The following is a 16,374-nucleotide window of genomic DNA, read 5'->3' as shown; positions in this document are numbered from 1 at the left end:
TCAGTTTCCTCTGACTGACGAATACAAGAACTACCAACATCAGTACTGGGGAGTTCTTGCCAACTGTTGCCATCTACTGGCAAGCTATCCACCATCTAGTCCCGGTAAGCCTGCACCTGCAGCGTATCCACACTGAAGTGGCCATTACCGGACTGCCACTCATCACAAACCTGAGGACCTGGGAGAGAGAGTGTTGAAAGCTTGTAAACTCCATTCTCCACTCCGCCTTCCCAAACCACCTGGCCTGTTGCTTTGTCCCGGAGAGCAACAAAATGCTCATCAAACTCCACCCGTACGCCAGTCTTGCAAACCTGATGCACTGACAACAACAGATGAAAACCAAGTGACGGAACATACAACACCTGGGAGGAATGCTTCCCCCCTCTGCCATGGGGAACTATCTCCATCCTGCCCTCACTGTGAACTGGGATAGTGGATGTATCCCCAGTAAGAATGTGACCAGAAAGCCTGCAGAGATCCTGTAAACCGGAACGGGAAGGAGTCATGTGCCTAGAAGCACCACTATCTAGAATCCACTCCCGAATATCCGTTGCGGAGAGTCCTCCAATCTCCTCCTTGCCTGAAGAAAATGAAACATCGGTGTCCACCACCTCCAGGTGCACAAAAGCCGGAGTCTTCATGATTGCTGCTGAGGAATCTTCACCCTTCTCGGTCTTCCGCTTGGGACACTGCCTCCAATAGTGGCCTTTCTAGCCACAATCATTACAGGTCCTCTCTGCCTTTAGTTTCTCGCGGTCAATAACAGACTTCTTCTCAGAAGACTTCTCCGACGAAGCCTTCCCTTTGCCCGTGTTACGGCCTTTCGACCGTTGGCCAGTTAAGGCCTCCGAACCTCCACCCTGAGGGTTCCAGAATCATTCCTCCTGGTCCAGGACCATGGGCACAAGCTCCTCCCACGTGATGGTGCTGAGCCTGCCACCACTGGTAATCAAAGACGAGTAAAATGCTAGAGTACTAAGAGGGCAAGTGTGACAGCAACGTTATGGCCATGTCCTCTGACGAAATCTCCTTCCCAGCCTGAAGAACTTCCTGCTGAAGAGCCTACAGCTTGTTAATATGCTCCCGCATCGTCGACGACTTTGCAGGGCTCATAACCCGCATCTGTACTTCCAAGGAAATCCTCTTCATGGGCGATACCCTGTTGTAAAGAGAGGCCAAATGCTACCATATACCTCTGGCCAGCGTCATATGCTTTACATGATTGATTACCTGCGGTGTGCAGTTGAGAAAGATAAACGAACGGACCCTGGCGTTGACACGATCCCCCATTTGTGTCTGAGCCCTCCTCTACTTCCGGCCGTGGAACCCCAACAACGACGAAATCTGCGAGGTTGTAAGACTCCAGATCAGATTCCATCATAACCTTCCATATGCCGTAGTTGCTTCCGTCCAACTGACAGTCCACCGGGAACGTGGGGAGTGTCGGGATCTTCACATGCCTCTCAGCCATCTCAAACAGATCTGCCATTGTGGGGAGGTACTCTGAAAAGGGTGGGTGGGTGGGAACAAAGAAGAACTAATACCTGCAAGTGGCTGTCCAGCAAATCAGCCCGCCGTCCTCTTGCTTCTCCTCTTCCCAAACAGTCCCGTACCGTCCACCAATCAGCAACACAACAATCCCCCTCTTGCTCACACAAATCCCAAGAACTATCTAGAGCCTAGGCTCTGATACCATGTCAGAATACGCAGCGGAGATGATGACCAGATCTGGGAACACAAGAGCAAAACGTAGTGCAGAAAATCACAGCACAAGAGAGAGAGAGATAGAGGCATGTAACTCTGCTCTATATACACAAGAAGATCCCGGGGTTGATACAAAAAATGACAAGGGGCTGGGGGCCTATTTATATGGCCCCCCATCAGCAGTCGGCCTGCTGTAGGACAGCCGACTGGACATCCACGACCTGCAACAGCAGTTGGCCCGCACTAAGGGTCCACGACCTGTCCAGTTCAGTCGGCCAGCTCTAGAATGGGAACACACACATGCTGATGCAGTCGGCCAGCAAAACTGGATCCTCCTGCCATCTCAGGGCTGCCTCCCAAGCCACAGAAAAATGGGAAAAATAGGGGAAAAATACAGAGAGTGGGGAAAAATGAGAAAACACCTTCATAAGGGCGGGCACACCCACAACAAAGGCCCTGGTGTATAAAAAGAGACAGGAGATGACTTCTAACATGTACATGCACACATGTTTGTGTAAGTATGCACATGCACACACACTCATCACACATGCACACATGCATGATGAGTGTGTACACTCATCATTCATGTGTATGTACATATGCACACTTGTATGTGCATGCTTGTGTAAGTATGCACATGCACACACTTTTTTTTTTGTGAAACCACTGTCTAATTAATCACTCTGCACATGCACACACACACACCCATGTGGACACACACTCATCACACATGCACACAAACACGTAAATCATCCACATCACTGTCCATGAATATAATGTAGGCATGCATACTTACAGATACAGATCAGATGTTTTTTTAACCTGAAACCTGCAAGCATACTTACATTTACACCCCAGATGGTATTTACTTGTAAACCCACGTGTAATTGCATATGTATACCTGCTTGCATGTATGAACACATTTATGTGAGTACGTACGTACACACATACATATAAACCACGTGTGTTTGTATATGTATGTGCCTGTTGCATGCATACATTTATGGGCAAGCACATTAGACATTTGGAATAGGAAACCATGAGAGAAAATAAAAAGAGAGGTATTTACTTGAAACCCACATGCATAACTGCATATGTAATAATGTATGCATGATTGCATGTGTGTACACATTTATGTGAGTACGTACACACATACAAATTATGCAAACATGTTTGTATATGTATGTGCCCATGGCATGCATACATTTATGGACAAATGCCATTCGACATTTGGAGTTGGCAACCATGAGAGAGAATAAAAAGAGAAAGGTAGAAAGGTGCCAAATAAAGGGCAAGCATCAAGCAGGACAATTTCAAGAATTTAAACATGGATTTTCAAAGAAATAGAAATACCTCAAACTTCCACACCAGCCATTTGCCTCCCTCTGTGAACTGACCGCGAGTTGTATCAGCAATAAAACTTCCAAGGAAATCTGCACAAACATCGGGTGCAGCTCGAGACATGCGGTAATTGAACCATTCTTCCATTTCCCCGCATTCTTCAGCCCCTAGCACCCCAACTTTTACCTACAAAAAGAAAAAAAAAATCTCAAGTGAAATATTGGATGTTAACACTATAATAACAGGAGATAACTTCACCTTGTTCAAAGAAAATAGCTTACAAATTTAACTGCTTTTTTCATAATTTGGAGTCCTTGCCCCTGCCTTATACCCTACCCACAGAAAAGAAACTTGTATGTAATATTTCATAAATGTTGAAACACATGCGCTATTTATTTCTAACATTCCAGGTAGCTATGCGCCAAGTAAGATTTCTATGATCTCACCCCCACACATGCAATCTACTTGGAATCCACTTGGAAAGGATGTAGTTGAGGCAGCTAGCAACCCCTGTGCTCTTCTTCCTTCAGTCACATATCAACCTTTCTCAACTAAATAGCTTGGCTCATTCTTGAATAGGCAAAGTTCTCCGAAGTCGTCACACATCTGCCATTAGAAAGGACACTATGCCAACAAACCCATACCTACTGTATTTGATTAAATACGATAGAGATTTAATACTGAAATTAGACAAATATTGAGCGGAATGCAAAATGGCTTTGATGCCAAAGGTCTCTCTTCAACGGAGTGAAAGGTTACAATTGCAGAGTTGCCTCTCAGAAGAGGGGTGACTTTTGAATGAATAGTTGTCATTGAATGTGAAGAGTCATGTCCCATCAGTTGAGGTACAAGTCTTCATAAAAGATGTGCCTCTTTAAATAGTCATGTGTCCCTTCGTGGAAAGTCGTGACTTTTCTTGTATCCTTACATGGAAAGGGTGCATTTTTTCATCAAAAATGTGACTTCTAGTGAAAGGCTGTCTTTTGATGAAAGTCGTGGCCTTTGGTAATGTCTTTTCAATAGTGGTTGATCAAGAAAATTAAGTCACGAATCATGACATTCCTTCCCATAAATTACAATTCACTTCAAAAAGAGACTGTAGTTATGTCTTCTTGCTCGAAATGTTACATCCCATGACATAGCATCATTTTCTTCTCTTGAAAATCCATTGTCTTTTGTCGAACTTGGTACTACGCACTAGCAATTCTATTTTTCCTTGAGATCTTTCACAACAAGGCATGAGTTAGTCCTTGAAACACCATGAGGATCTCAGAGATGTTCTCTCGTGGTTGTAAATCTATCATGGAAAGCCTTCTAAAGTCTTTGAGCAGCTACTTATGAAGACTTGGTGTCTTCAATTGATTCAAGCTTTGTTGAATCCCTACAGTACCTGCTGTATCACTTGTACTACCTACTCTACCTGCCATACCACTTGTACTACCTACTGTACCTGCTGGGAAGCCACCATTACCTTACTATACCTACTGTACCGCTTGTACTACTTACTGTACCTGTTGGAAACCCTATTGTACGTACTGTACCTGTTGTACCACTTGTACTAGTTACTGTACTTGCTGGAAACCTTGCTGTATTTGCTGTACCGCTTGTACTGTCTGCTGTACTTGCTGAATACACCTCTGTAGAACTCTATATCAAGATATGCTCTCTCTCTCTCTCTCTCTCTCTCTCTCTCTCTCTCTCTCACACACACACACACACACATAAGAGCATATATTCACACAAAGCCCTTCGTACCGAGTTTCTGTCAAACCTCCGGAGATGCAGGGCAGACTCAGCCATAATGAAGCCTAGCACTAAGGGAAGCAGCAAATAGAAAGAATTAGTACAGCAAATAAGTAGTTGATAGGGCAAATGCACCGCTAAAGATAGAAAGAATAAGCACAATATCAACTCACCGCAGCTCGGACGAAAACTTCACAATGTGAAATCTGCATGTCCGCTAATACGGCTCAATTATATACCTAGATGAATCCAGGAACCATAGTGACATGGGACGGGGGGAACGGACCCTAGGGACGGGGAACGCCTGGGACGGGGGCGGGACGTCCGCGGGACGGAGGGACGGGGACGACAGCCAGACAGCGAAACGGGGACGCCGGGAACGCGTTCCGGGAACGTTCCGGGAACGGCGTTCCCTGTCCGTACGGGGACGGTCAAACTGACCGTTGGCGGCAGTTTTTGACCGTTGGCGGGGCTTCAACGGCTGTCTCTCCTAGCCGTTTGGTGATGCGCAACTCCTCCTCAAGGCTCAAGCTCTCCCACATGGCTCCCCATCTTCTATATAAGAGACCTCCATGCTCTCCTCAAGCCATCTCCTCTCCAAGCTCTCCCTCTCCAAGACCCAAGGCTCAAGGCTCAAGCTCTCCCTCTCCAAGCTCTCCTTCTCCAACATCCAAGCTCTCCCTCTCCAAGCTCACCCTCTTCAAGCTCTCCTTCTCCAACATCCAAGCTCTCCCTCTCCAAGCTCACCCTCTCCATTGTCCAAGCTCTCCTTCTCCAACATCTCCATCCCAATTCTCCATCTTGACTCTTTCTCAAGCTCTACCATCCATCTCAAGCTCTACTCTAGTCTCTATCACTATGGCATCCTCTTCTCAAACCCCTTCCTCTCCTCAACCCGGGTCCGCCGCCGCCTCCACCACTTCAACACCCACTCCATCACGAAGAAGGAGGCCCGCCGTACATCGATGGAGTTGGTGGGATGAGGTAGAGTGCTCGCAATACGGTCAAGGGGGTGGTTCAAGACCATGGGTATGTAAGCTTTGCGGCTACAAGCGAACCGGCGGTGCCCACAAAGTGCGTGCTCACTTCTTGCATGAGCCCGGCAACGAAGTGCAATTTTGCAAGGAGGTTTCGGCCGAGAAGAAGAAGGAGCTCCTTGAAAAGCTTGTGGTTTATGAGGCGGCCGAGTTGGCAAAACGCAATCCTCAAGTGGCCGTCGACCCCACATCCTTTGTGAGGACATCAACGCCGCATGTACCTCGTTCATCAAGAGAGGCATCCGCTTCCCGGGGACGCCAAAGTACTCTTGATGAGAATTGGAACCCTCAATTGAAAGAGGAGGTGGGCATGGCGGTGGCACGATTCTTCTTTCATGACCACATAGCATTTCGGGCGGCACGGTAAGTCCTTGGCACTATGCTCATGTACTATTCAAAATTCAAATATCATGCTCTAAACTTTAAAGACTAAAACTTAAAAGACTAAATGATGGTAAAAATCTGAATTTTGTTTGTGTTTTGCATATGGTGTTTTGGATAGATCTCCATACTTTCGGGCCATGTCAAATTGATAGCGGAGTATGGACCCTCTTATGTTCCCCCCTCTTCGGAGACCATCCGCACCTCTCTCCTTGACAAGGAGAAGGCAAGCGTGGAGGTGGCGGCCAACCACATGAAAGAGCAATGGGCTGAAAATGGTGTTACCCTCGTCGTTGATGGGTGGAGTGACACTAGAAAGCGCTCCATCCATGGAGTTGTTGCCTACTCACGAGGGGAGACATACTTTGTCGACTCCCATGATGCTTCCGGGACGGGGAAGAGTGCCGAGATACTTGCTGCGGAGTGGGCAACAACACTAGAGACGGTGGGGGCGGAGAATGTCATTGCCATATGTGCGGATGGAGAACCGGCAAATAGGGCGGCGGGGACAATTCTCCAAGCAACTTATCCTCGTATCACCGTGTGCTTTTGCATGGCCCATTGCCTCAACAACCTTATCAAAGACATAGGGGCCTTGGATTGGGTTGCACCTGTCATTGAGGGTGCCAACAAAATAGTGACCTTTGTCCTCAACCATCACAGGGTGCAGCACGAGTTTTCCAAGAAGTCAAGCCTCTCTCTTCTTAAGTATTCCGAGACGAGGTTCGCATTCAACTTTCTCATGCTAGGCCGCTTGTGTACATGTAGCGGGGCATTGAGGGGACTCTTCCTCAGTGATGAGTTTACACGCACTTCAGAGGCTTCCACGACGGTCGGCAAATTTTGCAGGGAAAGGGCGGATGATGCGGCATGGTGGGAGGAGGCCAAGGCGCTTGTGGAGATGGTGCAACCGATTATTGATCTCCTTAGGGTGGTGGATTCCACTCAACCATGCATTGGCAAAGTGTACGAGGCAATGGATCGCATGACAGAGAAGCTAAAAGCAATGTTCAAAGTCAAGCCTCACTATAAACAGGTCAAATCCCTATGTTTGAAAAGGTGGCAAGCCTACCACTCTCCCCTCCATGCTGCTGCCTACATTGTTGATCCTGAGTTTCAAGGCAAAGGGCAACACAAGGACAAAGAGGTGAGCAAAGGCCTTCGACAAACCTTGGATCGCCTTTACACTAGTGAGGAGGATCGCTGCACAATCAAGGACCAATTGCAGATTTATAGAGAGAAGCGGGGGGCTTTTGGTTTGGCAGATGCACAGGCGGACCGCTTCAAGGTAGGGTCTGCACTTTGGTGGGAGGATTATGGTGCGGAAAATCCAAAGTTGCAGGAATTTGCTGTGCGCGTACTCTCACAGGCTTGCAGTAGCAGTTGCCTAGAGCAACTCTGGTCAGTTTATAGCCACATTGCCTCTAAGAAGAGGAACCGCCTTGGTGTACAGCGTGCAAATGATTTGGTGTTTGTCAGTGCCAACTTGCGAATGCTTTGCAAGGGCTTGACAAAGAAGGCAGATCCTTTCACCGAATGGGAGCAGGCACAGCAGGACCCACATCTCTCTGATCAGCAGAGGGCCGAGATTTTAGAGGAGCTTGAGGTTGTGCCCGAGGCATTGTCCCCCCCACCTCCCCCTCCCCTCCCATTATGCATAGTATGGACTAGATACTACGACATCCCCACTAACGTCATCAGTGCCCAATAGTAGGTGTAGAACTCTATATCAAGATATGCTCTCACACACACACTCCACACACACACACATAAGAGCATATATTCACACAAAGCCCTTCATACTGAGTTTCTGTCAAACACAAGACTATATAAGTATCAACTCCATTATGCTGAATTCAGTGTTCCTCAATAGAACTGGAGAGCTTTACTGGCTTTAAGCACATATAGGACAGCCAAGAACAGCCCACGACATTCCCACATCAGCCCATGACAGCCCTGCATGGTTGTCTCCAATCCTACCAAGCCCACAGAGAAAGTCAACCAGCCTCAAGGAGTTGTTTCAGCGGTCAACCAACCTCAAAGGTTCCAGAAAGAGTCGGCCCGCAACCTTTTCATGCCAGAAGTCGACCAGCCAATAGGGAACATTCCACAAGTCAACCAACCCTCTAGCAACGTCAGGGGAATGCCGACCAGCAGCTTTTCTATGCTTGAAAGCAGTCGGCCATCACATAGGAAGGCTCAGATCTAGTCAACCAGCACACAGGAAGGTTTTGATCCCGACGGCCAACAGTTTCTGCTCTCCAAAGCAGGTCGACCAACTCTCACAGCTTCTCCTCCAGTATTAGAGCTTCCCCGCCAGAAAAATCAAATCGTGTGCTTTTTTAGGTCCAGAAGGAGACGCCTACAAGCAAACAGCCCATAATATGTCCAGTGCTCGACCCTTGGTGCCATGTGTATTAAAATAGTCCTACCCAGTGTGTCCAGCTTATACATTGGCCCGGTCACTTTTAAGTGAGTGTGGATCTGCATCAATAAATATTAGCATGTGAAAGTATAAAGCTGTAAATTGAGTTTTTAAGAGCACTTACCACCTATAAAACACATGTAGACCACCTACTAGTCCAAAACAAGTGTGCACATGCACGTCCATAGGGTGCCAGGCGTCCCACACCCCATGGACAGCATAAGCAATAATTTCAGGCATTGTCCAAGCAAACAAAACAAGTCATCCAAATATAAAATTAAGGTCATGCACACACGAGTGTAACAAAAACTGGAAGAAACACCCATCTGCCCAGTTGTATCAATCAAGTAGAGTGTTCCAGAATCTTCCCAAAACATAAATGCAGGTGAACACCAAGATAGCTAGTCCTAAGAAAACACACCATGTCAAGCTCCATAAGCCATACATGTACTGTCATGTCAAGCTCCATATGCCACACATGTACAATAGAAAATAGAAGCAACGAGGAATTTGTGAAGAACTGAGCATTTGTTCTAGTGCTGTCCCCATGCCTGCTTTTCCCTTATCCTTAACACAGTGAGTCACCTACTCAAACTGATCATGCATGTTGCTAGGCCTTTGGAACTAATCTGAGAGCTTAATGATATATTGGTTATGCGTACATACCCTCAGGGAATGCTTCCTCTAGCTTCGCTTGTTGCAGAACACTCCATCTGCTACCTGTTGCATTCTTCTACTAGAACTACGCACCTTCTTTGGGACTATGCTTAGTGGGATAAGCCTAAATACTCTGATACCAATGTTGCATGCCCGAAAGCTTTGCTGTACTGATCCACAGCCCTAAGCTTGATTAAGAACAAGATGTTGATTTAAACATGATTGAGACAAAGGAAAGGAAAGAAGAGAGAGAGATTGGTGTCAGGGTTTTTTGTATTTAATATTGTACAAAAAGGTGGCTGAATATATGTACATGGCTGAGGACCTTGGTCAGCCCCATAGGGGTGACCTCTACCCCTACATGACTTCTATTGACTTAAGAGAATGCTACTATGATGAATGACTGAATGCTTTGCTGAAAATGAGGACTTTTGCTTATCTAGTATGCTGAGGTGCAGGTCGGCCAACACCAGCAGCCTGTCGGCCTATTTGTTTGGACAAATGTTCATTAATAAATTCCTTCAATGCTGCGCTTTGCCCCGCATGTTGCCCAACACCTGCTGGCCATTGCTTGTTGCTGCTGACAGGCTGTCTAGGGTCCCCATGGGCTGCCGACAGCAGGCTGGATGCCCCTGATGGCTGCCGCCGACAGGGTTCCCAACCCTCTTCACGGTGACTATGATGATGATGATGATGATGATGTTGATGCTGATGATAATGATAATGATGCTGATGATAATGATAACGATGCTGATGTTGATGATGATGATGATGCTGATGCTACTGATTTGATGGTACTACTGCTGATGGTAATGCTTTGATGCTGCTAATGATGCCCTAAATGCTGACTTAACTGCTATCTTAATCAGGGATTATGATGTTCCTGCTGGACATTAGCCATGGCACGGGCATGCGCACAACATTTGGTCTCAATAAAACCTTCACAGTTGGTATATTGCTCTGTATGATGGCCGACAACTTAGGCACACAAGATAGCCCCATGTCAAAGCGAATCACAACAAATTCTGGTAGCTCCCTCCAAAGAGTCACAGTGTGATGACACCATATAACTAGGAGATCATATTTGTGGAAGAATTGAATGCCTAAGACGATATCTGCTCCCACTAGTAGTGTGACAATAAAAGTCCACTTCTTCAACCACCCTTGTAGGTCCAAATTCATGTCTTCAACGTCAGCTGAAGTCTAAAAGGTTCCTTACACCTAGGAAAGCACCTATCAATAAGCCCTTCGCTTTGTCCAACTCCTTTCTCTTTGCAAGGCCAACGGCGGCAAGCGCCTCGACAATGACCGAGTGAATGCCATGCTCGTTGGGGCGGGGACAGGGACACATCTCACAAGAGATGCCAGGCTCAAGTCCCATTCCCTCTTCACTAGGGTGCTGTCTTACGGATCCTATGCAGTAACCTTGGTTTGGCCATGGCATTAAAAAACTCGGCTCACTTTACATCTCTCTCCGTCATTGTGTTACATGATTGGCAAATACTTGAAATTTGCAGTACTTTGGGAAAGGGTTAAAAAAAAGCTTGCAGAAAAGTCATTTGCTAGAAATTAGCTCACGACATGCCAATGCAATGACCAACCTTTTTGAGGATGACCTTCTGAAAGGATTTGTAACCCTGGAATTCTTCAACGCGCCGGGATCTCCTGCCAAGTTCATCATCAGATTCTACATTTCGGGGGAGGAGAGCACCAGCATAGACAGTGCCGAAGGACCCTTCCCCAATCCTCTGCTCAACAAGAAAGTCTGTCCTCTTGTAGCTCCTGCGGCCCAGAAGCTTGTCTGCCACGAACTGCAGAGGAGCCAATGTGAAAGCATCCAGGGCCCCCCACAGGACGCCTGGGCGAGCTGTCAAGTACACCCACCCGGCCACTGCCCCGCCTAGCGTATTCCATCTCTGTGCTTCCGGAAGCTCGGCTATGGCGCCAATCCCACTCCTGATTGTCGAAGAAACTGTGTTATCATCCTGGAGGGCGCTCTGAATTTCGTCTAACGGAAGATTAGAGAGTAGCTCTCCCACGATTGAGCTGCAAACACAGACCAGGCTGGGATTTCTGCGCGATTTCGAAGATTTCGGGGTTAGGGTTTTCGATGGCGAGAGGCGAAAAGAAGAAGGGGAAATGTGGAACTGCGAGGGATGATGGTGCTTGGAGGGAAGCTCTGCCATGAAGGAGCAGAAGGAGGAGGATGCCGCCATCATCTTCACCGTTCATGCGGCCTCGCTGGTTGAAGCTGTGCAGCTCAGCTGCATGAAGCAGAAGGTGATGATAGAAATTGATCACATTCTTTTTTGTTCTAACGGATAAGAGGTTCCATTTCGGCCACACTACAAATGCCTCTCTCCCCTCTCAACCCCACAAGTGCCAAGTGTAACTGTTCCAAAAGAGGCAGGGTCCCTACACACTTGCAATAGCTCGACCATTATTCTTGTTTGCCTTCCCATTGTATGGGCAGGTATTGTCAAGCAAGTTTTAAACAAATGTGTTACTTGGTCGGGCACCCTTTACACAACTAAATGCTCTTGTGCAAGACTGGAAAGCTGCTAGAGTGCTAGAAAGAGCCAAAAGCAACTTAAAAGAAGGAAGGAAATGACCCTCGGTAAGAAACGTGTGATAGAGGAAACTTATGGTAGAGGAGAGATGCTAGAGTGCCAAGAAAGAGCCCAAAGCAACTTAAAGAGAGAGGGGCAATGAACCCATCAAACCATACGTGCTAGAACATAACTAAAACATATGGTTTAAATAGAGAGGGGCAATGAACCCATCAAACCATACATGCTCAAACATAACCAACACATACGGTTTAACATGTTAATACATTATAATCATGGGATATATGGGATATGCCACATCTGCTAAGTATTGCAGAAACCATGGTATAATACATTATAATCATGGGATACATGGAATTTTCCACGATCTCTCCCAAGAATCTACCTAACTCTTTGATATTGTGAGGTGCCCTCAAATCTTTAATTGCTTCTACTTTTTTAGAATCCGCTACAATTCCAGCTCTACGGACACTACATGTCCTAGAAGGATTCTATTGGGGCCAGCAAAGGAACAGTTAGAAGGACTCATGCTCAAGCAAGCAGAACGCCATTTTTCTAGACATAATACTAGACATAGAAGATGCTCCACTATTGAAAACACTAAAATCATCCAAGAATACTTTCATAAAAGTGACCAAATATTCCTAAAAGATTTCTTGAACCATTCTTTGAAATGTGGCTGGAGCATTTTTAGGCCAAAAGTTATCGCATTGGAAGAAAAAGCTCCCCATTCGATTATAAATGCCCTCTTCTTGTGATCCTCTGGGGCCATCAAAACCTAATTATATCTGTTGAAGCCATCTAGGAAATAATACATTTCATGACTTGCTACTTCATCTAGCCCATTGAATATGTGAATAAAAGAAAGGATATGTTTGAGTTTATTGCATTTAAGTTTTTGTAATCCACACATACACGCAACTTTACATTCTTCTTCGAAACTATTGCTATTGGTGATAACCAAGTCACTTTATCCACTGGATAAATAAATCAAGGGTTTATTAATCTCTTCCTTGACTTGTTTTGCATAATTAGGGTTCATCTGGTATCTCTGCTACTTGACTGGAACAACATCTTCCTTAAGATTAAGGTGATTTGATAAAACCGATGATATTACCCCTTCATATCTTTGTAACTCCAGGCAAACATATCCATATATGATTTTAATAACACATGGAATTTCTTTTTAAATTCTAGATCCAATTGACCTGTACCATTTTAATAACACATGGAATTTCTTTTTAAATTCTAGATCCAGTTGACTATTGACCTGTACCATTTTCGGATCCTTCTCATCTCCCAAATTTATATCTTTGAGATCATCTTCCTTAACTCGATAGGTGTGCTTCATTTCCATCTCATGTGCTTCCTCCACTGTCACTAGAGCCTTGATTTCTTCTGGCATGCCCACTTTATCTAAGAGGTCAGCTTGGAGTACTAGTGATGTATGCAGATCGCCAGTTGGGGTGTACTAAGACACAATCCGGTCCACATCCACCTCAAATAATGATACCAAATCTAGATTCTGAGTGAGAATATCTTCCTCTTCATCTCATTAATGTCTACCTCCCACCCAAATAGTAGGATGTGATTTCCCAGTAGCATTTGTTGTGTTAAAGATGGAAGGGATCTCCAAATCTTACCCAATGTTGTTGGGTAGGCCTTAGCTGGTGATAAGAAAAAATTAAGCTTAACTAGAAATGGATCAGATTACAATTAGAAACCAAAAGAAGAAGGTCTAGGTATAAGTGGCTTGCCTAATATGTGTTGAAGGCCTGAACTGGTCTGGGTATAGGTGGCTTCCAGAGATATTCTATAGTAGTCATTCCACCGGTGCTGATGAAGGCCTGAATTGGTTAGAGGGGGATTCGTAATTTGGTTTTACTCTTCTCTAGTTAGCCATTTTGATTTGAAATGGGGCCAATGACCCTAGCTCCTGATCCATAATTCCCAATTCCCTGCAGTTAGCATTCAAATTAATGTTCACCCATCAACAAGGACCACTCCCTTGATGGTCTTACCATGTATTTGAAATGTAACTTCTAGAACTATTGTATCCCAATCTGCCGACTGGCTGCACCTTGAACATTGTCCTCATCGCCTCTTCCTCTTCTGTGTTCTTTTCCTTACCGAGCTATGCTTCAATGACCTGCTTTGTATCCATAAGCTTCCAGATCAACTGTGTTCTCGGTAATTAGGCACCATGCATAACAATTGATCCAATGACGTGCTTCCAGATCAACTGTGTTTGATAGTTAGGCACGAGGCACAACAATTGATCCAAGGTCATATTGAGCTTCATATCTTTAAGATCTTCCCATAGATCATACTCAACATTTGGCTTATCATCACCCCTAAGCTTCACCTTTGTTTCACTTTTCCTTATCAGGGTATCCTCCCCTATTTTACTTTTTTGCGTTGGGTTTTTCACCCCCTATTTTCTGAAGCATCCTACTTCTGTTTGCTTTAATAATGTCGACTTTTGTTTTGAATGAACACCATCAAGTTGGATTTCGTTCACACATCTGGTTCACGGTGGCACTCTCTCGCCTTCCACGACCTTACTCCTTTCTTCCTAGATTTTAGATTCTTCTAGTACTATTTGAAACCATTATGTCCTCTTCTATCCTCTAAGCTGCTTCGAACTAGCAGCTCAGCCATAGAATTACTTCTCATACCTTTTTCCTATATCTAAGGAGTTGGACCATTTGCATCCTCCTTGGTATGGGAAGGAACTTGTTGATCGTTTTTGACCACTTGTTGCGCTTCTTGCACAAACTTGGCAACTTGGTCTCGGACACACCATTGTTTTTCCCAATCCATGGGTGTCACCTTCATCCTTGGGGCCTTTCCAACTCCCTTCTTTTGTCATCACAGGTCCTTGAGACCGTGTGACCATAATACACCCGGTGGTGGACTATCTTCCATCGGTAACGGCTCAATTTGGACCATATTAATTGTTGGGGCCTTCAAGGGAGACCCTTCCGCCTCATTCTATTGTAGCTCTAGTTTGATGGTGCTACCAAACTGGGTATTCTGACTCCTAGGGCCTTCAAGGGAGATCCCTCTGCCTAATTCTATTTGTAGCTCCAGTTTGATGGTGCTACCAAACCGATGTCCCGAAGCCTTCCAGTAATAACATTAAAAAGTGCCTCCAAGTATTCCCCCTATTCTATCTTGCTCGTACGGATGCCCATACCAAGGTGATGGGCCAGTGCTAACTGGATTAAGAGGAGTCACTTGCTGCATTGGAATTACTGGTTGTTGGATTCGCTACTTGTTGTGGATGATGAACACGTCTATTTTATTGACAAAGCCTCGGTAACATGAGATCCATAGTATGGGGTTAACTTATAGTAGTATGGGGTTCTTATAGTCTTCATTGGTATGACCTTGATTGGCATATTGCACAACATGGGGTTTGGCATATTGCACAGTATGGGTTAACTTATATTCTTCCTTAGTATGACCTTGATTAGAGCACTTGGTACACTAGAAATCCAGTAAGACTCCAAAGCATATTGCACAGTATGGGTTAACTTATATTCTTCCTTAGTATGACCTTGATTAGAGCACTTGGTACGCTAGCAATCCAATAAGACTCCAAATCCAATTCCTCTTGCACTTCCTTCGACGAATACTGCCAGCAAACAACCGATCCTCGACTTCCTTATCCAACTTCTGGATTTTCTTCTTCTGGTTCTAGTGCTTTGAATCTGAATCCAAATTTGCATTCGAGTCTTCGTCTCAAGTGTCCTCCACTTCTTGGTTTGAATCTAAGGAATCCATATCCTACTTGTACTTTCCCTTCTTAGGAGTCTTTTTTGTCAAACTATGTTCACAACAGGCGACAACTAATGCATCAAAACCACCCACTATGAGGTCCACCAATGTGATGATTGGTTTTAACTTTTTACACAATCTGCATACAAACCACTCCCCCAATATGGCTTTAATTGGCTAATCCATGTGATCTACCCCACTTGGGAGAGTGCGAAACTTAGCTACATAATGTTCAAGACTAGTAAACTCTTATGCTTCAGATGACGTAGCTTATCTAGCATCTGTGAGGACATTTTGTCTTTTTGGAAATGATGAAGGCAGGAATCTCACATGTCCTCGAAAGTGACAAAATGATTGGGGCCATATTGTGCATACCAATTGGTGATTGGAAAACCAATATAATCATCTAATATGGATAGGCAATTGCACTTCAAAATGATTACAAGGATTATCTTTCTTGGAAGGCAACTTGCTAATGAAAACATGTAAGAAAAGGGGTCCATGAATGAACATTTAACAAAATTACAGGCGTTAAGAGAGCAACTTCTCAATATTGATGAATTCATTCCTGAAAAGGACATGATTATCACCCTTATTCTTGTTACCAATCTTATCTGGGTTTCAATACTTCCCTTCGCCTTTCTTTGAGAGGCAATGCACCTCCTCTTACCTTATAGTTGAGTAAAATGTTTCTCAAAGTTCTAGCAGAGATTAGGTTTTAGAGTAGCGAGGA

The 16,374-nt window shown here is 45.1% G+C and overlaps 1 protein-coding gene across 2 annotated transcripts in view; it reads right to left on the bottom strand.

The window, feature by feature from the left end:
- The window catches only part of LOC147619024 (serine/threonine-protein kinase STN8, chloroplastic-like), a 73,704-nt gene extending 62,046 nt beyond the window's left edge, over positions 1–11,658 (bottom strand). Inside the window, exons 1-2 of one of the 2 annotated variants that reach the window (XM_086774237.1) lie at positions 10,890–11,658; positions 3,058–3,231 (exon numbers count right to left, since the gene is read on the bottom strand). In XM_086774237.1, coding sequence (XP_086630363.1) covers positions 3,058–3,231; positions 10,890–11,507 — 792 coding nt within the window. In that variant the 5' untranslated portion in view covers positions 11,508–11,658. The remainder of the gene's footprint in view (positions 1–3,057; positions 3,232–10,889) is intronic. The other variant, XM_086774238.1, reaches the window with a different exon arrangement.
- Positions 11,659–16,374: the final 4,716 nt, after the last annotated feature.

Source organism: Cibotium barometz, chromosome 34 (genome assembly GCF_041138505.1).
Source record: "Cibotium barometz isolate CiBa-2024 chromosome 34, ASM4113850v1, whole genome shotgun sequence".
Lineage (NCBI taxonomy): Eukaryota > Viridiplantae > Streptophyta > Polypodiopsida > Cyatheales > Cibotiaceae > Cibotium > Cibotium barometz.
The sequence above is the reverse complement of the archived record's forward strand: the minus strand, read 5'-3'. Positions and strand labels throughout refer to the sequence as shown.